The following is a 23,668-nucleotide window of genomic DNA, read 5'->3' as shown; positions in this document are numbered from 1 at the left end:
TCAGAAGTGGTTGGGGAGGAGGGTCTTGGGCTGCTCCAGGCTGGTGCTGATGAGGAAGTGTGGCTCTTGGGAGAGGGAGGTGGGCGTGGGGGGCCCCGTGGTTTCTTCGGGCCCCGGGCCCATGGCGAACTCCTCCGTTCGCTGCTGCTGCAGATGTCGCAGGATCTCCTGGGCCAGGCAGCTACTGGACGCCCCGCCGGCCTCGGGCTCTGGGGGGGACAGAGCCGGGGGCGACCAGAAATATGATTGATTCATCATCATCAATCGTATTTATTGAGCGCTTACTATGTGCAGAGCACTGTACTAAGCTCTTGGGAAGTACAAATTGGCCACATACAGAGACAGTCCCTACCCACCAGTGGGCTCACAGTCTAAAAGGGGGAGACAGAGAACAAAACCAAACATACTAACAAAATAAAATAAATAGAATAGCTATGCACAAGTAAAATAAGTGAATAAATAGAGTAATAAATATGTACAAACATATATACATCTATACAGGTGCTGTAGGGAAGGGAAGGAGGTAAGATGGGGGGGATGGAGAGGGGGACGAGGGGGAGAGGAAGGAAGGGGCTCAGTCTGGGAAGGCCTCCTGGAGGAGGTGAGCTCTCAGCGGGGCCTTGAAGGGAGGAAGAGAGCGAGCTTGGTGGAGGGGCAGAGGGATTGGGGGCATTCCAGGCCCGGGGGAGGACGTGGGCCGGGGGTCGATGGCGGGACAGGCGAGATTGATTGATTGACCATCGGAACTCAGGGCTAGCACGAGTTAACGCAAGAGAAGCAGCGCGGCTCACTGGAAAAGAGCCCGGGCTTTGGGGTCAGAGGTCAATCAATCAATCAATCGTACTTATTGAGCGCTCACTGCGTGCAGAGCGCTGGACTAAGCGCTTGGGGAGTCCAAGTTGGCAACATCTAGAGACGGTCCCTACCCAACAGCGGGCTCACGGTCTAGAAGGGGGAGACAGACAACAAAGCCAAACATACTAACAAAATAAAATAAATAGAATAGATGTGTACAAGTAAAATAAATAAATAGAGTAATCAATCAATCGTATTTATTGAGCGCTTACTGTGTGCAGAGCGCTGGACTAAGCGCTTGGGGAGTCCAAGTTGGCAACATCTAGAGACGGTCCCTACCCAGCAGTGGGCTCACAGGCTAGAAGGGGGAGACAGAGAACAAAACCAAACATACTAACAAAATAAAATAAATAGAATAGATAGGTACAAGTAAAATAAATAAATAAATAGAGTAATCAATCAATCAATCAATCGTATTTATTGAGCGCTTACTGTGTGCAGAGTGCTGGACTAAGCGCTTGGGAAGTACAAGTTGGCAACATATAGAGACAGTCCCTACTCAACAGTGGGCTCACAGTCTAGAAGGGGGAGACAGAGAACAAAACCAAACATACTAAAAAAATAAAATAAATAGAATAGATAGGTACAAGTAAAATAAATAAATAAATAGAGTACTCAATCAATCAATCGTATTTATTGAGTGCTTACTGTGTGCAGAGCGCTGGACTAAGCGCTTGGGAAGTCCAAGTTGGCAACATCTAGAGACGGTCCCTACCCGACAGTGGGCTCACAGTCTAGAAGGGGGAGACAGAGAACAAAACCAAACATGCTAACAAAATAAAATAAATAGAATAGATATGTACAAGTAAAATAAATAGAGTAATCAATCAATCAATCAATCATATTTATTGAGCGCTTACTGTGTGCAGAGCACTGGACTAAGCACTTGGGAAGTACAAGTTGGCAACATCTAGAGATGGTCCCTACCCAACAGTGGGCTCACAGTCTAAAAGGGGGAGACAGAGAACGGAACCAAACATACTAACAAAATAAAATGAATAGAATAGATGTGTACAAGTAAAATACATAAATAAATAGAGGAATAAATATGTACAAACATATATACATATATACAGGTGCTGTGGGGAAGGGAAGGAGGTAAGATGGGGGGATGGAGAGAGGGAGGAGGGGGCTGAGTGTGGGAAGGCCTCCTGGAGGAGGTGAGCTCTCAGTAGGGCCTTGAAGGGAGGAAGAGAGCGAGCTTGGCGGATGACGCAAGTTAACGCAAGAGAAGCAGCGTGGCTCAGTGGAAAAGAGCCCGGGCTTTGGGGTCAGAGGTCAATCAATCAATCGTATTAATTAAGCGCTTACTGTGTGCAGAGCGCTGGACTAAGCGCTTGGGAAGTCCAAGTTGGCAACATCTAGAGACGGTCCCTACCCAACAGCGGGCTCACAGTCTCACGGGTCCAAATCCCGGCTCCCCGACTTGTCAGCTGGGTGACCTTGGACAAGTCACTTCACTTCTCTGGGCCTCGGTTCCCTCATCTGTCAAATGGGGATGAAGACTGCGAGCCCCCCGTGGGACAACCTGATCACCTTGTCACCTCCCCAGTGCTTAGAATGGTGCTTTGCACATAGTAAGCGCTTCATAAATGCCATCATTATTTATAGGGCTAACCTGGTGCTAGCAGAGGGCTATTAATTCATTCAGTCATATTTATTAAGCGCTTACTGTGTGCAGAGCACTGTACTAAGCACTTGGAAGAGCACAATGTAGCAAGAAACAGACACCTTCCATGCCCACAATGAACATATAGTCTTGAGAAGCAGCTTGGCTCTGTGGCTTTGGAGTCAGAGGTCACGGGTTCAAATCCCAGCTCCGCCAACTGTCAGCTGGGTGACTTTGGGCAAGTCACTTCTCTTCTCTGGGCCTCAGTTCCCTCATCTGTCAAATGGGGATGAAGACGGTGAGGCCCAGTGGGGGACAACCTGATCCCCTTGTAACCTCCCCAGGGCTTAGAACAGTGCTTTGCACATAGCAAGCGCTTAATAAATGCCATCATTATTTATTTATTTATAGGGCTAACCTGGGGCTAGCAGAGGGCTATTAATTCACTCAGTCATATTTGTTAAGCGCTTACTGTGTGCAGAGCACTGTACTAAGCACTTGGGAGAGCACAATATAGCAAGAAACAGACCCGTTCCATGCCCACAACGAACATATAGTCTTGAGAAGCAGCTTGGCTCTGTGGCTTTGGAGTCAGAGGTCACGGGTTCAAATCCCGGCTCCGCCAACTGTCAGCTGGGTGACTTTGGGCAAGTCACTTCTCTTCTCTGGGCCTCAGTTCCCTCATCTGTCAAATGGGGATGAAGACGGTGAGGCCCAGTGGGGGACAACCTGATCCCCTTGTAACCTCCCCAGGGCTTAGAACAGTGCTTTGCACATAGTAAGCGCTTAATAAATGCCATCATTATTTATTTATTTATAGGGCTAACCTGGGGCTAGCAGAGGGCTATTAATTCACTCAGTCATATTTATTAAGCGCTTACTGTGTGCAGAGCACTGTACTAAGCACTTGGGAGAGCACACTATAGCAAGAAACAGACACATTCCATGCCCGCAGTGAACTTATAGTCTTGAGAAGCAGCTTGGCTCAGTGGAAAGAGCCCGGGCTTTGGAGTCAGAGGTCACGGGTTCAAATCCCGGCTCCGCCAACTGTCAGCTGGGTGACTTTGGGCAAGTCACTTCACTACAGTTCCCTCATCTGGAAAATGGGGATTAAGAGTGTGAGCCCCACTTGGGACAACCTGATTACCGTGTATCTCTCCAGCACTTAGAACAGTGCTTTGTACATAATAAGCGCTTAATAAATGCCATCATCATTATTATTATTATTATTCTCTGGGCCTCATTGACCTCATCTGGAAAATGGGGATTAAGACTGTGAGCCCCACGTGGGACAACCTGATTACCGCGTATCCCCCCAGCGCTTAGAACAGTGCTTTGCACATAGTAAGCGCTTAATAAATGCCATCATTATTATTATTTTTATTATTCTCTGGGCCTCAGTGACCTCAACTCAAAATGGGGATGAAGACTGTGAGCCCCCCATGGGACAACCTGATTACCGCGTATCTCCCCAGCGCTTAGAGCAGTGCTTTGCAAATAGTAAGCGCTTAATAAATGCCATCATTATCATTATTATTATTATTCTCTGGGCCTCAGTGACCTCATCTGTAAAATGGGGATGAAGACTGTGAGCCCCCCGTGGGACAACCTGATTACCGCGTATCCCCCCAGCGCTTAGTAAGCACTTCATAAATGCCATCATTATTATTATTGATCTCTGGGCCTCAGTGACCTCATCTGGAAAATGGGGGTGAAGACTGTGAGCGCCCCGTGGGACAACCTGATTACCGCGTATCCCCCCAACGCTTAGAACAGTGCTTTGCACATAGTAAGCGCTTAACAAATACCACCGTTATTATTATTATTCTCTGGGAATAGTTACCTCATCTGGAAAATGGGGATGAAGACTGTGAGCCCCCCGTGGGACAACCTGATTACCACGTATCCCCCCCAGCGCTTAACAAACGCCGTCATTATTATTATTCTTCTCTGGGCCTCAGTGACCTCATCTGGAAAATGGGGGTGAAGACGGCGAGCCCCCCGGGGGCCAACCTGATCACCTTGTCACCTCCCCAGCGCTTGGCACGTAGTAAGCGCTGAACAAATCAATCAATCAATCAATCAATCAATCAATCGTATTTATTGAGCGCATACGATGTGCAGAGCACTGGACTAAGCGCTTGGGAAGTACAAATTGGCAACACATAGAGACAGTCCCTACCCAACAGTGGGCTCACAGTCTAAAAGATGCCATTATTACCATGGTGAGGAGCAGCAAAAGATAAGAACGATTGGGGTATTTGGAGTCAGAGGTCAGGGGTTCAAATGATTGAAATTCAAATTATTATTATTATTATTATTATTATTATTATTATTATTATTATTATTATTAACGGCCGGCCGCCCCTCTTTGGCCCCCCAGCCCCGGTCCCCCGGGGCCTCACCCTGGTAGATGACAAGGCGGCAACAGTCTCGACAGTCCGGGCAATCCTGCAGGATCTGATCCAGGGTCCGGCAGAAGAGCTTGGCCTGCTCCAGTCGCTCTTCCCGGCCCAGTCCCGCCTGTCCATCCCGGGACATGGCCAGGAGCGTCTGCAGGGGCGTCGCAAACTCCAGGACGCACGTGCCCGCCTGCGGAGACGGGACGCCCACGCGACACGGTGAGGCGCGGCAAAAAAGAAGAACGATTGGGGTATTTGGAGTCCGAGGTCACGGGTTCAAATCCCGGCTCCGCCAGTTGTCAGCTGGGTGACTTGGGGCAAGTCACTTAATCAATCAATCAATCGATCGTATTTATTGAGCGCTTACTGAGTGCAGAGCGCTGGACTAAGCGCTTGGGAAGTCCAAGTTGGCAACATATAGAGACAGTCCCTACCCAACATCATCATCATCATCATCAATCGTATTTATTGAGCGCTTACTTTGTGCAGAGCACTGGACTAAGCGCTTGGGAAGTCCAAGTTGGCAACATATAGAGACAGTCCCTACCCAACATCATCATCAATCGTATTTATTGAGCGCTTACTGTGTGCAGAGCACTGGACTAAGCGCTTGGGAAGTCCAAGTTGGCAACATATAGAGACGGTCCCTACCCAACATCATCATCATCATCATCAATCGTATTTATTGAGCGCTTACTGTGTGCAGAGCACTGGACTCAGCGCTTGGGAAGCCCAAGTTGGCAACATATAGAGACAGTCCCTACCCAACATCATCATCATCATCAATCGTATTTATTGAGCACTTACTGTGTGCAGAGCACTGGACTAAGCGCTTGGGAAGTCCAAGTTGGCAACATATAAAGACAGTCCCTACCCAACATCATCATCATCATCATCATCGTCAATCGTATTTATTGAGCACTTACTGTGTGCAGGGCGCTGGACTAAGCGCTTGGGAAGTCCAAGTTGGCAACATATAGAGACAGTCCCTACCCAATGGTGGGCTCACAGTCTAAAAGAAGTCTTAACTTCTCTGGGCCTCAGTGACCTCATCTGTCAAATGGGGATGAAGACTGGGAGCCCCCCGTGGGACAACCTGATCACCTTGTAACCTCCCCAGTGCTTAGAACAGTGCTTTGCACATAGTAAGTGCTTAACAAATACCATTATTATTATTTGTTAAGCGCTTGCTAAGCGCCAGGCAACTGCGCTTTGGAGTCGGAGGTCATGGGGTCAATCAATCAATCAATCGTATTTATTGAGCGCTTACCGTGTGCAGAGCACTGTACTAAGCGCTTGGGAAGTCCAAGTTGGCAACATCTAGAGACGGTCCCTACCCAACAGTGGGCTCACAGTCTAGAAGGGGGAGACGGACAACAAAAGGGTCCCGGGCGCTCTCCGTTGAGCCACGCTGCTTCTCGCTACATTCATTCATTCATTCAATTGTATTTATTGAGCGCTTATTGGGTGCAGAGCACTGTACTAAGCGCTTGGGAAGTCCAAGTTGGCAACATCTAGAGACGGTCCCTACCCAACAGAGGGCTCACAGTCTCGAGGGGGGAAGTAGAGGGAGTAGGAAGGAAAGGAGGAGAAGGAAAAGAAGAAGGAAGAGGAAGAAGAGGAGGAAAAGGAGAAGAGGAAAAGGAGGAAGAGGAAGAGGAGAAGGAGGAAAAGGGGAGGAATAAGAGGAAAAGGAGAAGGAAGAGGAGGAGGAGACAGAGGAAAAGGGGAGGAATAAGAGGAAAAGGAAAGGAAGAAGAGGAAAAGGAGAAGGAAGAGGAGGAGGAAAAGGGGAAGAAGAGGAGGAGGACATCATCTCTTGGGTAGGGACCGTCTCTATATGTTGCCAACTTGTACTTCCCAAGCGCTTAGTACAGTGCTCTGCACACAGTAAGCGCTCAATAAATACGATTGATTGATTATCATGTATATATGTATACGTTTGTATGAATTTATTACGCATTTATTTTAGTTGTGCGTATTTATTCTACTTATTTTATTTTGTTAATCTGTTTTGTTTTGTTCTCTGTCTCCCCCTTCTAGACTGTGAGCCCGCTGTCGGGTAGGGACCGTCTCTAGATGTTGCCGACTTGGACTCCCCAAGCGCTTAGTACAGTGCTGTGCACACAGTAAGCGCTCAATAAATACGATTGATTGATTGATTGATTATTATTACAAGACGACAATGAACAGACAGATCTCTGCCCACAGCGAGCTCACAGTCTAGAGGGGGAGGCAACGGGGAGATTCCGCCGGGCCAAATGGGGGCTAGTAAATCCCCATTTTACAGATGAGGAAGTTGAGGCTTAGGGAGGTTGAGTCCCTGCCCACGGTCTCCCAGCCGGGCGGAACAGGGTGGCACTGGAAACCGCGTCTCCCGAAGCCCGTGCTTCCTTCCCGATGTTTTTCCGCGATTTCCTGAGAGGCCCCGGTTTGGCTGGAGTCCCCTCGCCCTCCCGCTGGCAGTTGGCCAGGAAATGGGCGGCCACTACAGTCCAACCCTCCACCTGCCACCCATCCTGTGGGGGGGGGCTCCTCCCTGTAGGCCAGTGGGCCTTGGGTTCACTTCTCTGGGCCTCGGTGACCTCATCTGTAAAATGGCGATAATAATAATAATAATAATAATAATGGTGGCATTTATTAAGCGCTTACTATGTGCCAAGCACTGTTCTAAGCGCTGGGGAGGTTACAAGGTGATCAGGTTGTTCCATGGGGGGAGCTCACAGTCTTCATCCCCATTTTCCAGATGAGGTAACTGAGACCCAGAGAATCAATCAATCAATCCCCATTTTACAGACGAGGGAACTGAGGCCCAGAGAAGATAAGTGACTTGGATGAAGGCTGTGAGCTCCACGTGGGACGGGGACTGTGGCCAACCCGATGACCTCGTCTCTACCCCAGCGCTTAGTACAGTGCCCCCGGGGGGCTCCCAGTCTTCATCCCCATTTTACAGATGAGGGAACTGAGGCCCAGAGAAGATAAGTGACTTGGATGAAGGCTGTGAGCTCCACGTGGGACGGGGACTGTGGCCAACCCGATGACCTCGTCTCTACCCCAGCGCTTAGTACAGTGCCCCCGGGGGGCTCCCAGTCTTCATCCCCATTTTACAGATGAGGGAACTGAGGCCCAGAGAAGATAAGTGACTTGGATGAAGGCTGTGAGCTCCACGTGGGACAAGGACTGTGGCCAACCCGATGACCTCGTCTCTACCCCAGCGCTTAGTACAGTGCCTGGCGCGTAGTAAGCGCTTAACAAATACCATCATCGCAGCGTAGTGTAGCAGCCAGTGTCCACTCCTGAGAGTCAGGAGGTCATGGGTTCTAATCCCGGCTCCACCACTTGTCTGCTGTGTGACCCTGGACGAGTCACTTCACTGTGTCTCAGTTCCTTCATCTGAAAAGTGGGGATCGAGACTGTGAGCCCCACGTGGGGCGGGGGACGGTGTCCGACCCGACGCGCTTGCGTCCACCCCAGCGTTTAGTACAGTGCCCGGCACATGGTAAGCGCTTAGAGAAGAAGCGTGGCTCGGTGGAAAAAGCCAGGGCTTTGGAGTCAGAGGCCACGGGTTCAAATCCTGGCTCTGCCAATTGTCTGCTGGGTGACTCTGGGCAAGTCACTTCTCTGGGCCTCAGTTCCCTCATCTGTAAAATGGGGATTAAGACTGTGAGCCCCCAGTGGGACAACCTGATCACTTTGTAACCTCCCCAGCGCTTAGAACAGTGCTTTGCACATAGTAAGCGCTTAATAAATAGAGAAGCAGCGTGGCTCGGTGGAAAGAGCCCGGGCTTTGGAGTCAGAGGTAACGGGTTCAAATCCCGGCTCCGCCAATTGTCAGCTGGGTGACTCTGGGCAAGTCACTTCTCTGGGCCTCAGTTCCCTCATCTGTAAAATGGGGATTAAGACTGTGAGCCCCCAGTGGGACAACCTGATCACTTTGTAACCTCCCCAGCGCTTAGAACAGTGCTTTGCACATAGTAAGCGCTTAATAAATAGAGAAGCAGCGTGGCTCGGTGGAAGGAGCCCTGGCTTTGGAGTCAGAGGCCACGGGTTCAAATCCCGGCTCCGCCAATTGTCAGCTGGGTGACTTTGGGCAAGTCACTTCTCTGTGCCTCAGTTCCCTCATCTGTAAAATGGGGATTAAGACTGTGAGCCCCCAGTGGGACAACCTGATCACTTTGTAACCTCCCCAGCGCTTAGAACAGTGCTTTGCACATAGTAAGCACTTAATAAATAGAGAAGCAGCGTGGCTCGGTGGAAAGAGCCCTGGCTTTGGAGTCAGAGGTCTCGGGTTCAAATCCCGGCTCCGCCAATTGTCAGCTGGGTGACTTTGGGCAGGTCACTTCACTGGCCTCGGTTCCCTCATCTGTAAAAGGGGGATGAAGACTGGGAGCCCCCCGTGGGACCGACTGATTACCTGGTAACCTCCCCAGTGCTTAGAACGGTGCTTTGCACATAGTAAGCGCTTAATAAATGCCGTTATTATTATTATTATTAAGAGATACGACAATAACTGTTATTACGATTGTCGTCGCCCACCCAAGGAGCGACAGGGCAGGATCGCTTAATAAATGCCGCTATTATTATTATCATGAACAGATACGACAGTAATTGTTATTACGATTGTCATCGCCCACCCAAGGAGCGAGAGGGCAGGATGGCTTAATAAATGCCATGATTATTATTATCATTAACAGATGTGACAGTAATTGTTATTACGATTGTCGTCACCCACCCAAGGAGCGACAGGGCAGGATTGCTTAATAAATACCATGATTATTATTATTATTAACAGATACGACAATCATTGATATTACGATTGTCGTCGCCCACCCAAGGAGTGACAGGGCAAGATCGCTTAATAAATGCTGCTATTATTATTATCATTAACAGATACGACAGTAATTGTTATTACGATTGTCGTCGCCCACCCAATTATCATCATTAACAGATACGACAATAATTATTATTACGATTGTCGTCGCCCACCCAAGGAGCGACAGGGCAGGATCGCTTAATAAATGCCACTATTATTATTATTATCAAGAGATATGACAGTAATTGTTATTACGATTGTCATCGCCCACCCAATTATCATCATTAACAGATACGACAATAATTGTTATTACGATTGTCGTCGCCCACCCAAGGAGCAACAGGGCAGGATCGCTTAATAAATGCCGCTATTATTATTATCTTTAACAGATACGACAATCATTGATATTACGATTGTCGTCACCCACCCAAGGAGCGACAGGGCAGGATGGCTTAATAAATGCCGCTATTATTATTATCATTATCAGACACGACAATCATTGATATTACGATTGTCGTCGCCCACCCAAGGAGCGACAGGGCAGGATGGCTTAATAAATGCCGCTATTATTATTATCATGAACAGATACGACAGTAATTGTTATTATGATTGTCATCGCCCACCCAAGGAGCGAGAGGGCAGGATGGCTTAATAAATGCCATGATTGTTATTATCATTAACAGATACGACGGTAATTGATATTACGATTGTCATCGCCCACCCAAGGAGCAACAGAGCAGGATCGCTTAGAAAATGCTGCTATTATTATTATTATCATTAACAGATACGACAATAATTGTTATTACGATTGTCGTTGCCCACCCAAGGAGCAACAGGGCAGGATGGCTTAATAAATGCCACGATTATCATTATCATTAACAGATATGATAATAATTGTTATCACGATTGTCATCGCCCACCCAAGGAGCGACACGACAGGATGGCTTAATAAATGCCGCTATTACCATTATCATTAACAGATACGACAATAATTGATATTACGATTGTCGTCGCCCACCCAAGGAGCGACAGGGCAGGATCACTTAATAAATGCCGCGATTATTATTATCATTAACAGATACGACAGTAATTGCTATTACGATTGTCGTCGCCCACCCAAGGAGCGACAGGGCAGGATGGCTTAATAAATGCCGCTATTATTATTATCATTATCAGACACGACAATCATTGATATTACGATTGTCGTCGCCCACCCAAGGAGCGACAGGGCAGGATCGCTTAATAAATGCCACTATTATTATTATTATCATTATCAGATACAACAATAATTGTTATTACGATTGTTGTTGTCCACCCAAGGAGCGACAGGGCAGGATCGCTTAATAAATGCCGCTATTATTATTATTATTAAGAGATACGATAATAATTGTTATTACGATTGTCGTCGCCCACCCAAGGAGCGACAGGGCAGGATCGCTTAATAAATGCCGTGATTATTATTATCACTAACAGATACGACAATCATTGATATTACGATTGTCGTCGCCCACCCAAGGAGCGACAGGGCAGGATCGCTTAATAAATGCCGCTATTATTATTATTATTAAGAGATATGATAATAATTGTTATTACGATTGTCGTCGCCCACCCAAGGAGCGACAGGGCAGGATCGCTTAATAAATGCCATGATTATTATTATTATTAACAGATACGACAATCATTGATATTATGATTGTCGTCGCCCACCCAAGGAGCGACAGGGCAGGATGGCTTAATAAATGCTGCTATTATTATTATCATTATCAGACACGACAATCATTGATATTACGATTGTCGTCGCCCACCCAAGGAGCGACAGGGCAGGATGGCTTAATAAATGCCGCTATTATCATTATCATTAACAGACACGACAATCATTGATATTACGATTGTCGTCACCCACCCAAGGAGCGAGAGGGCAGGATCGCTTAATAAATGCCGCTATTATCATTATCATTAACAGATACGACAGTAATTGCTATTACGATTGTCGTCGCCCACCCAAGGAGCGACAGGGCAGGATGGCTTAATAAATGCCGCGATTATCATTATCATTAACAGATATGACAATCATTGATATTACGATTGTCGTCGCCCACCCAAGGAGCGACAGGGCAGGATCGCTTAATAAATGCCACTATTATTATTATCATTATCAGACACGACAATCATTGATATTACGATTGTCGTCGCCCACCCAAGGAGCGACAGGGCAGGATTGCTTAATAAATGCCGCTATTATTATTATCATTAACAGATAAGACAATAATTGATATTACGATTGTCGTCTCCCACCCAAGGAGCGACAGACAGACAGAGAGCCCACCGTTGGGTAGGGACCGTCTCTAGATGTTGCCGACTTGGACTTCCCAAGCGCTTAGTCCGGTGCTCTGCACACAGTAAGCGCTCAATCAATACGATTGATTGATCGATTGAGGGATTGATTGACAGGGCAGGATCTTCCCGGCTGGCCTCACCCTCTGGCCGCGGTCCCAGATGTCGTAGAGGCTGTTTCTGTAGACCCTCGCCTTGACCCCGGCCCGGTCGTGGCAGAGGTCGGGCAGATGGCCGAGGAAGCGGACGGCGGGGTCGGCTCCCTGAAGGTCGTCGCGCACGTCGCAGTGTAGGGGCAGCAGGATGTGCAGCCTCCAGCTGGACACCCCCCCGAGACCCCGCTCCGCCCAGCCTGTCGAACTCAGGACCCGCTCCCGCAGACCTGCCAGGGAAGACTGCTGCAACATCACTGGGAACCCATGGCGGGATTAGAACCCACGACCTTCCGACTCTCAGGCCTGTGCTCCATCCACGGAATATATAATCTACGCATTGTGATCTACACATTAGGATCTACACTTTACGATCTACACATTATAAGATACACATTACGATCTACACATTATAATCTACACATTACGATCTACACATTATGATCTACACATTATAATCTACACATTGCGATCTACACATTATAATCTACACATTACAATCTACACATTATGATCCACACATAATCTACACATTATAATCTACGCATTATGATCTACACATTATAATCTACGCATTATGATCTACACATTATAATATACGCATTACGATCTACACATTATAATCTACGGATTATGATCTACACATTATAATACACACATTACAATCTACACATTATAATCTACGCATTATGATCTACACATTATAATACACACATTATGATCTACACATTATAATCTACGCATTACGATCTACACATTATAATCTACGCATTACGATCTACACATCGATCTACACATAATCTCTGCATTATGATCTACACATTATAATCTACACATTATGATCTACACATTATGATCTACACATTACGATCTACACATTACAATCTACACATTATAATCTACACATGATCTACACATTATGATCTACACACTACAATCCACACATTACGATCTACACATTATAATCTGCACATTACGATCTACACGTTATAATCTACACATTACGATCTACACATTGATCTACACATAATCTCTGCATTATGATCTACACATTATAATCTACACATTACGATCTACACATTATAATCTACACATTATAATCTACACATTACGATCTACACATTATGATCTACACATTATAATCTACACATGGTCTACACATTATGATCTACAAATTATAATCTACACATTACACATAATCTACACATTATGATCTACACATTATAATCTAATCTACACATTATAATCTACACATGATCTACACGTCATTCACTCAATCGTATTTATTGAGCTAGATGTTGCCAACTTGGACTTCCCAGGCGCTTAGTCCAGCGCTCCGCCCACAGTAAGCGCTCAATAAATACGACGGAACGAACGGATACGAGCAAATCGGTGGGACACGGTCCCCGTCCCACGTTTTTCCCGTTTTCCCTCACCCTCAGCTTTGTGGCGACCCCAACCCGAAGCAGTCGTCTGCTGGGGTTTCCCTCCCAGCTCCCACCTCCCGGGGAACAGAGAGGGGAGGCGGCTACCCCAGGGACACACAGCATCCTTTTTTTTTTAATGATGGCACTTATTGAGCGCTTACTATGTGCAATGCACTGTGGCTAGAGATGAGGGGGTCCTCGGGCCCGGGGGAGGAGAAGCGGGAGGGCTAGGAGGGGGACAGGGACCGCGAGGACGCGTCTGTACCGGGCAAGATGAGTTTTAGGTATCCAATATAGTAGCTCCAGGCCAGCCCTTGGGCGACATTGAGGTGCCTCTTCTCACACACTTCAGAGATCTCTGCTGGGGTCAGGGGCTGCGGGGTGAAAGGTCACAGTGACGGCCCAGCCCCGCACGTGCGAAGCGGAACCACGATCATCATCATCATCATCATCAATCGTATTTATTGAGCGCTTCCTGTGTGCAGAGCACTGTACTAAGCGCTTGGGAAGTCCAAGTTGGCAACATCTAGAGACAGTCCCTACCCAACAGCGGGCTCACAGTCTAAAAGGGGGAAACAGAGAACAAAACCAAACATACTAACAAAATAGAATAGATATGTGAAAGGTCACAGTGACAGCCCAAGCCCCCACGGCCCAGCCCCGCTCGTGCGAAGCGGAACCACGATCATCATCATCATCATCAATCGTATTTATTGAGCGCTTCCTGTGTGCAGAGCACTGGACTAAGCGCTTGGGAAGTCCAAGTTGGCAACCTATCGAGACAGTCCCTACCCAACAGTGGGCTCACGATCCCCTTCCCCTTCAAACCCCCCAGTGATGATGATGATGATGGCATTTGTTAAGCGCTTACTACGTGCTAAGCGCTGGGGGAGGTTACAAGGTGATCAGGCTGTCCCACGGGGGGCTCGCAGTTTTAATCCCCATTTCACAGATGAGGTAACCGAGGCCCAGAGGAGCGAAGTGACTCGCCCAGAGTCACCCAGCTGACGGTTGGCAGAGCCGGGATTTGAACCCACGACCTCTGACTCCAGAGCCCGGGCTCTTTCCATTGAGCCACGCTGCTTCTGCATGACGGTATCTGTTGAGCGCTTACTATAGTACAAGGGAGGTTACGAGGCGATCAGGTTGTAGCCGCTAAGCGCTTACTATCAATCAATCAATCAATCAATCAATCATATTTATTGAGCGCCTACTATGTGCAGAGCACTGTACTAAGCGCTTGGGAAGTACAAATTGGCAACATATAGAGACAGTCCCTACCCAACAGTGGACTACTATGTGCCGAGCGCTGTTCTAAGCGCGGGGTCATCAGGTGGGGGCTCACGGTCTTCCTCCCCATTTGACAGGTGGGGGAACTGAGGCACGGAGAAGCGAAGCCACTCGCCCAAAGTCACACAGCCGATAAGTGGCGGAGGCGGGATTAGAACCCACGACCTCTGACTCCCAAGCGCGGGCTCTTTCCACCGAGCCACGCTGCTTCCCTCCTCCAAGATCCTGGAACAACTCTTCCCTCCCCTTTAGACCGTGAACGCCACGTACCGCCGGGACTGTGTCCAATCTGATTATCTTGTACCTCTCCGGGTGTTTAGTACAGTGCTTGGCACACGCCAATGCTTAACAAATATCATTATTATTAGGTACGCAATCAATCAACCAGTAATAGAATTGCAACTGCCAACTTGTACTTCCCGAGCGCTTAGTCCAGTGCTCTGCACACAGTAAGCGCTCAATAAATACGATTGATTGATTGATTGCAGAGCACCCTACTAAGATTGATTCATTTAACTGTATTTATTGAGCACTTACTGTGTGCAGAGCGCCGCACTAAGATTCACTCATTCATTCAATCGTATTTATTGAGCGTCTACTGTGTGCACGGTTTCTAGACTGTGACCCCACCGTTGGGTAGGGACCGTCTCTATGTGTTGCCAACTTGTACTTCCCAAGCGCTTAGTCCAGTGTTCTGCACACAGTAAACGCTCAATAAATACGATTGATTGATTGCAGAGCACCATACTGATTGATTCATTTAACTGTATTTAAGATTGATTCATTTAACTATCCATCAATCGTATTTATTGAGCGCTTACTGTGTGCAGAGCACTGTACTAAGATTCATTCATTCATTCAACCATATTTATTGAGCACTTACCGCACTAAGCACATAGTAAGCGCTTAATAAATGCCATCATCATCATCATCAACTGTATTTATTGAGCACTTACTGTGTGTAGAGCACTGCACTAAGATTCATTCATTCATTCAACCATATTTATTGAGCACTTACCGCACTAAGCACATGCACATAGTGCTTAATAAATGCCATTATTATTATTATAGTAAGTGCTTAATAAACACCATCATCATCATCATTAACTGTATTTATTGAGCACTTACTGCATGCAGAGCACTGCACTGAGATTCATTCATTCATTCAATCGTATTTATTGAGCACATACCGCACTAAGCACCTAGTAAGTGCTTAATAAATGCCATCATCATCATCATTAACTGTATTTATTGAGCACTTACTGCGTGCAGAGCACTGCACTAAGATTCACTCATTCATTCAACCGTATTTATTGAGCACTTACCTCACTAAGCACCTAGCAAGCGCTTAATTAATGCCATCATCATCATCATTAACTGTATTTATTGAGCACTTACTGTGTGTGCAGCACTGCACTAAGATTCACTCATTCATTCAACCGTATTTATTGAGCACTTACTGGACTAAGCACCTAGTAAGCGCTTAATAAACACCATCATCATCATCATTAACTGTATTTATTGAGCGCTTACTGTGTGCAGAGCACTGCACTGAGATTCACTCATTCATTCAACCGTACTTATTGAGCACTTACCGCACTAAGCACCTAGCAAGCGCTTAATAAACGCCATCATCATCATCATTAACTGTATTTATTGAGCACTTACTGTGTGCGCAGCACTGCACTAAGATTCACTCATTCATTCAACCGTATTTATTGAGCACTTACTGGACTAAGCACCTAGTAAGCGCTTAATAAACGCCATCATCATCATCATTAACTGTATTTATTGAGCACTTACTGTGTGCAGAGCACTGCACTGAGATTCACTCATTCATTCAACCGTATTTATTGAGCACTTACCGCACTAAGCACCTAGTAAGCGCTTAATAAATGCCATCATCATCATTATCAACCTTATTTATTGAGCACTTACTGTGTGCAGAGCACCGCACTGAGATTCACTCATTCATTCAACCGTATTTATTGAGCACTTACTGCACTAAGCACCTAGTAAGTGCTTAATAAATGCCATCATCATCATCATTAACTGTATTTATTGAGCACTTACTGTGTGCAGAGCACTGCACTGAGATTCACTCATTCATTCAACCATATTTATTGAGCACTTACTGCACTAAGCACCTAGCAAGCGCTTAATAAACGCCATCATCATCATCATTAACTGTATTTATTGAGCGCTTACTGTGTGCAGAGCACTGCACTGAGATTCACTCATTCATTCAACCGTACTTATTGAGCACTTACCGCACTAAGCACCTAGCAAGCGCTTAATAAACGCCATCATCATCATCATTAACTGTATTTACTGAGCACTTACTGTGTGCAGACGTTTGGTTTTGTTCTCCGTCTCCCCCTTTTAGACCGTGAGCCCGCTGTTGGGTAGGGACCGTCTCTAGATGTTGCCAACTTGGACTTCCCAAGCGCTTAGTCCGGTGCTCTGCACGCAGTAAGCGCTCAATAAATACGATTGATGATGATAGCAAGCGCTTAATAAACGCCACCATCATCATCATTAGCTGTATTTATTGAGCACTTACTGTGTGCAGAGCACTGCACTAAGATTCACTCATTCATTCAACCATATTTATTGAGCACTTACTGCACTAAGCACCTAGCAAGCGCTTAATAAACACCATCATCATCATCATTAACTGTATTTATTGAGCGCTTACTGTGTGCAGAGCACTGCACTAAGATTCATTCATTCATTCAACCGTATTTATTGAGCACTTACTGCACGAAGCACATAGTAAGCTAGCTCTCTTCCTCCCTACAAGGCCCTACTGAGAGCTCACCTCCTCCAGGAGGCTTCCCAGACTGAGCCCCTTCCTTCCTCTCCCCCTCGTCCCCCTCTCCATCCCCCCATCTTACCTCCTTCCCTTCCCCACAGCACCTGTATATATGTATAGATGTTTGCACATATTTATTACTCTATTTATTTTACTTGTACATATCTATTCTATTTATTTGATTTTGTTAGTATGTTTGGTTTTGTTCTCTGTCTCCCCCTTCTAGACTGTGAGCCCACTGTTGGGTAGGGACTGTCTCAAGATGTTGCCAACTTGGACTTCCCAAGCGCTTAGTCCGGTGCTCTGCACGCAGTAAGCGCTCAATAAATACGATTGATGATGATAGCAAGCGCTTAATAAACGCCACCATCATCATCATTAGCTGGATTTATTGAGCGCTTCCTGTGTGCAGAGCACTGCACTGAGATTCACTCATTCATTCAACCGTTTTTATTGAGCACTTACTGCACTAAGCACCTAGTAAGCGCCTAATAAACGCCATCCTCCTCCTCCTCCTCATCACCTGGAGTCCCAGAATGAGGCTCAGGAGGTGGCAGAGGCACTCCAGAGTCAGGGCCAGGGGCAGATCCAGCTCAGGGCAAAAGGCGACGTGGAAATAGGTGCAGAGGAGCAGCAGGGTGCCGAGCCGGACGGACCCACCGAGGCAGGAGAGGGCAGCCCTCCAGTAGCTGCCCTGGTACCTGGGGATGGGAGAGAGGGGCTCAGGCCGCAGCAGGCCCCCCGTCCACCCTCCCGCAGCCGTGGATATTCGGGGGGGAGAGCGAGGGTCCTGCCTCTACCTCTCCCGGACGTGGCCGAGCTCTTCGGCCAGGCCGCAGACCCTCTGGGCCAGTTGTCCGACGTGCAGGGCCAAGAAGTGGCCGAGGAGCAGGGGCAGGGCCGAGGCGGCGGGGGGCCCCAGGACGCTCAGTCCGACCAAGCAGAGGACCAGAAGGGCGCTGGCCATCATCCGAGCCCGTCCCCTCCGCGGCCGGGGGATCAGCGGATGGGGCTGTGGGTATCTCTCGCCGGCCCTGGACATCGGCGGACGCGAGGGCTGCGCGGGCCTAGACTGGGCCCGACCTGGTTAGCTGCTCTCCGCGGCGGCGCTCACTACGGTGCCCGGCACCTATTAAGCAAAGAGACCAAAAAAAAGCCCACCCCTGGCTCCCAGTCAATCCATCTGTTGCATTTATTAAGCACTGTACTTAGGTTCATTCATTCATTCAATTTATTTATGTACTTAGGTTCATTCATTCATTCGTATTTATTGAGCACTTACTGTGTGCAGGGCACTGTACTAAGATTCACTCATTCATTCAATCGTATTTATTGAGCGTTTACTGTGTGCAGAGCACCGTACTAAGATTGATTCATTTAACTGTATTTATCGAGCACTTACTGTGTGCAGAGCACCGCCCTAAGATTCATTCATTCAATCGTATTTATTGAGCACTTACTGTGTGCAGAGCACCGTACTAAGAGTCACTCGTTCATTCAATCGTATTTATTGAGCGTTTACTGTGTGCAGAGCACCATACTAAGATTCATTCATTTCGTTGTATTTACTGAGCACTTACTGTGTGCAGAGCATCGTACTAAGATCCATTCATTCAATCGTATTTATTGAGCACTTACTGTGTACAGAGCACCGTACTAAGAGTCACTCGTTCATTCAATCGTATTTATTGAGCGTTTACTGTGTGCACTGTACTGATTCATTCATTCAATCGTATTTATTGAGCACTTACTGTGTGCAGAGCACCGTACTAAGATCCATTCATTCAATCGTATTTATTGAGCGTTTACTGTGGGCAGAGCACTGTACTAAGATTCACTCGTTCTTCAGTCATATTTATTGAGCATTTACTGTGTGCACCGTACTGATTCATTCATTCAATCATATTTATTGAGCATTTACTGTGTGCAGAGCACTGTACTAAGATTCATTCATTCAGTCGTATTTATTGAGCATTTACTGTGGGCAGAGCACCATACTAAGATTCATTCATTCAATCATATTTATTGAGCATTTACTGTGTGCAGAGCCCCCTACTAAGATTCACTCATTCAATCGTATTTACTGAGCACTTACTGTGTGCAGAGTACTGTACTAAGATTCACTCGTTCATTTAATCATATTTATTGAGCGTTTACTGTGTGCAGAGCACTGTTCTAAGATTCATTCATTCAATCATATTTATTGAGCACTTACTGTGTGCAGAGCACTGCACTAAGATTCATTCATTCATTCAATCGTATTTATTGAGCACTTACTGTGGGCAGAGCACCCTATTAAGATTCACTCATTCATTCAATCATAATTATTGAGTGTTTACTGTGTGCAGAGCACTGCACTAAGATTAATTCATTTAATTGTACTTATTGAGCACTTACTGTGTGCAGAGCACCGTACTAAGATTCATTCATTCAATCATATTTACTGAGCACTTACTGTGTGCAGAGCACTGTACTAAGATTCACTCGTTCATTCAATCATATTTATCGAGTGTTTACTGTGTGCAGAGCACTGCACTAAGATTAATTCATTTAATTGTATTTATTGAGCACTTGCTGTGTGCAGAGCACCGTACTAAAATCCATTCATTCAATCGTATTTATTGAGCGTTTACTGTGTGCAGAGCACCGTACCAAGATTAATTCATACAGACTTCTAGTCTTGTACAAACATATATACATATATACAGACTTCTGTACAAGTAAAATAGAGTAATAAATATGTACAAACATATATACATCTATACAGACTTCTAGTCTTGTACAAACATATATACATATATAGACTTCTGTACAAGTAAAATAGAGGAATAAATATGTACAAACATATATACATCTATACAGACCTCTAGTCTTGTACAAACATATATACATATATAGAGATTTCTGTACAAGTAAAATAGAGTAATAAATATGTACAAACATATATACATCTATACAGACCTCTAGTCTTGTACAAACATATATACATATATAGAGACTTCTGTACAAGTAAAATAGAGTAATAAATATGTACAAACATATATACATCTATACAGACCTCTAGTCTTGTACAAACATATATACATATATAGAGACTTCTGTACAAGTAAAATAGAGTAATAAATATGTACAAACATATATACATCTATACAGACTTCTAGTCTTGTACAAACATATATACATATATACAGACTTCTGTACAAGTAAAATAGAGGAATAAATATGTACAAACATTTTAGACTGTGAGCCCACTGTTGGGTAGGGACTGTCTCTATATGTTGCCAATTTGTACTTCCCAAGCGCTTAGTACAGTGCTCTGCACATAGTAAGCGCTCAATAAATACGATTGATGATGATATACATATATACAGACTTCTAGTCTTGTACAAACATATATACATATATATAGACTTCTGTACAAGTAAAATAAAGTAATAAATATGTACAAACATTTATACATATATACAGACCTAGTCTTGTACAAACATATATACATATATAGACTTCTGTACAAGTAAGATAGAGTAATAAATATGTACAAACATATATACATCTATACAGACTTCTAGTCTTGTACAAACATATATACATATATATATAGACTTCTGTACAAGTAAAATATAGTAATAAATATGTACATATATACATCTATACAGACTTCTAGTCTTGTACAAACATATATACATATATACAGACTACAGTACAAGGAAAATAGAGTAATAAATATGTACAAACATATATACATATATACAGACTTCTAGTCTAGTCTAGTCTTCTAGGCCATGAGCCCGCTGTTGGGTAGGGACCGTCTCTCTATGTTGCCGACTTGGACTCCCCAAGCGCTTAGTGAGTGCTCAGTAAGTGCTCAATAAATACGGTTGAATGAATGAACTCCAGCAATCTCTCCGGTCGCCCACCGTGTTCCAGCCCCCATTCTCCTCCCAATCCCCAATTTCCCATCCCGTGACCCACCTTCCCAGAACCGAGAGGGATGGGCTGGAGATGGGGAAGGGGCCGCGACCCCACTCACCTGACCAGGGTCCTTGGGGGGGGACAGAGGAGAGAGAGGATGGCGTGTCCGAGCCCCTCAAGCGCCTGAGGAGAAGGCAGGCGTGGGGCAGGGAACCCCCTCTCTCACAGGGGAAGTTGGCCTGGAAATCAGGAACTAGGGAAGGCACAGAAAGAAACTGAAAGTCCAGTCATTTCCCCTCTGGTTTTGTCCCACCACCTTGGCACCCTGATCACGCTGGCACCGTGAGGGCAGCAGGACTCAGAGGCTAAGATGACCTCTGACCCGCTCCCCAGAGCAGGGGCTTGGAGGGGCCCACCTCCTCATTCATTCACTCGTTCATTCAATCGTATTTACTGAGCGCTTACTGTGTGCAGAGCACTGGACTAAGCGCTTGGGAAGTAATCCTCCAGTCCAGCCACCCATTCCCACCGGGACCGCCCCCATGGGCCCACAGTCTGTCTTTTCTTCCCCATTTTTCGATTCCTCTTTCCAGATTCCTCTTTCTGGACCGGGAAACCGCAGTTGGAAATGCCAGTTGGAAGTTCATGCATTCATTCATTAAGGCCCTACTGAGAGCTCACCTCCTCCAGGAGGCCTTCCCAGACTGAGCCCCTTCCTTCCTCTCCCCCTCGTCCCCCTCTCCATCCCCCCCAACTTACCTCCTTCCCTTCCCCACAGCACCTGTATATATGTATATATGTTTGTACATATTTGTTACTCTATTTATTTTACTTGTACATATCTATTCTATTTATTTTATTTTGTTAGTATGTTCGGTTTTGTTCTCTGTCTCCCCCTTTTAGACTGTGAGCCCACTGTTGGGTAGGGACTGTCTCTATATGTTGCCGACTTGGACTTCCCAAGAGCTTAGTCCAGTGCTCAGCACACAGTAAGCGCTCAATAAATATGATTGATGATGATGACGATGATTCAATTGTATTTATTGAGCACTTACTGTGTGCAGAGCACTGGACTAAGCGCTTGGGAAGTACTCCTCCAGCCCAGCCACCCATTCCCACCGGGACCTCCCCCATGGATCCACGGTCCGTCTTCTCTTCCCCTTTTTTCGATTCCTCTTTCCAGATTCTTTCTGGACCGGGAAACCGCAGTTGGAAATGCCAGTTGGAAGTTCATTCATTCATTCAATCGATCGTATTTATTGAGCGCTTACTGTGTGCAGAGCGCTGGACTAAGCGCTTGGGAAGTCCAAGTTGGCAACATCTAGAGACGGTCCCTACCCAACAGCGGGCTCACAATCCAGAAAAGGGAGACAGACAACAAAACAAAACATGGATACAGGCCGACGGGTGCCCTAACGCAACAAGTCCGCCTTGGGAATCCAATCCCTTTTCCAGGAAACGTGAATTACCCAGAGGCCTTTGCTGAAATACCCGGAGCGCTCAGAGTTAGTGGCGGAGCCAGGATTAGAACCCATGACCTTCAGATTCCCAGGCCCGTGGTCTATCTACTATCCATGCTGCTTCCTTGCTATTCACTGGGGTAGGTAATCAGATAATAATAATGGTAATAACGGTAGTTGTGACATTTGTTAAGCACTTACTTTGTGCCATGCACTGTACTAAGCACTAGGGTAAATACAAGATAATCGATACCGATGATAATAGTATTTGTGCATTTGTTAAACACTTACTTTGTGCCAAGCACTGTACTGAGCACTAGGGTAGATATAAGATAATCGGATACTGATGATAATAGTATTTGTGCATTTGTTAAACACTTACTTTGTGCCAAGCGCTGTACTAAGCACTAGGGTAGACATAAGATAATTGGATACTGATGATAATAGTATTTGTGCATTTGTTAAACACTTACTTTGTGCCAAGCACTGTACTAAGCACTAGGGTAGATACAAGATAATCGGATACTGATGATAATAGTATTTGTGCATTTGTTAAACACTTACTTTGTGCCAAGCACTGTACTAAGCACTAGGGTAGA

The 23,668-nt window shown here is 46.0% G+C and overlaps 1 protein-coding gene across 3 annotated transcripts; it reads right to left on the bottom strand.

The window, feature by feature from the left end:
• STING1 (stimulator of interferon response cGAMP interactor 1) lies at positions 1 to 21,805 on the bottom strand. 3 transcript variants are annotated; one of them, XM_038771366.1, is made up of 7 exons: positions 21,728 to 21,805; positions 18,498 to 18,826; positions 18,221 to 18,398; positions 13,858 to 13,966; positions 12,157 to 12,395; positions 4,870 to 5,056; positions 1 to 209 (listed from the first exon to the last, which is right to left on the bottom strand). In XM_038771366.1, the coding sequence occupies exons 2-7, from the start codon at positions 18,737 to 18,739 to the stop codon at positions 1 to 3; spliced, it is 1,164 nt and encodes a 387-aa protein (XP_038627294.1). In that variant the 5' UTR covers positions 18,740 to 18,826; positions 21,728 to 21,805. The 3 variants fall into 3 exon arrangements, with proteins under 3 accessions (XP_038627294.1, XP_038627296.1, XP_038627297.1); XM_038771368.1 differs by having other exon boundaries at positions 18,498 to 18,860; positions 21,728 to 21,767; XM_038771369.1 differs by having other exon boundaries at positions 81 to 209; positions 12,157 to 12,408.
• Between the last annotated feature and the right edge of the window lie 1,863 nt (positions 21,806 to 23,668).

This window comes from Tachyglossus aculeatus, chromosome X2, assembly GCF_015852505.1.
Source record: "Tachyglossus aculeatus isolate mTacAcu1 chromosome X2, mTacAcu1.pri, whole genome shotgun sequence".
In the NCBI taxonomy this organism is placed as follows: domain Eukaryota; kingdom Metazoa; phylum Chordata; class Mammalia; order Monotremata; family Tachyglossidae; genus Tachyglossus; species Tachyglossus aculeatus.
This window is presented reverse-complemented; position numbering and strand designations above follow the sequence as displayed.

Excerpts from the sequence above, each read along its gene's own strand:
- STING1 (XM_038771366.1), bottom strand. The coding sequence starts at position 18,739 with ATGTCCAGGGCCGGCGAGAGATACCCACAGCCCCATCCGCTGATCCCC. Across the intron at positions 5,057-12,156 it reads TCTGGGACCGCGGCCAGAGG|GCGGGCACGTGCGTCCTGGA; the intron begins GTGAGGCCAGCC and ends CCGTCTCCGCAG. Across the intron at positions 210-4,869 it reads CCGCCTTGTCATCTACCAGG|AGCCCGAGGCCGGCGGGGCG; the intron begins GTGAGGCCCCGG and ends TGTCCCCCCCAG.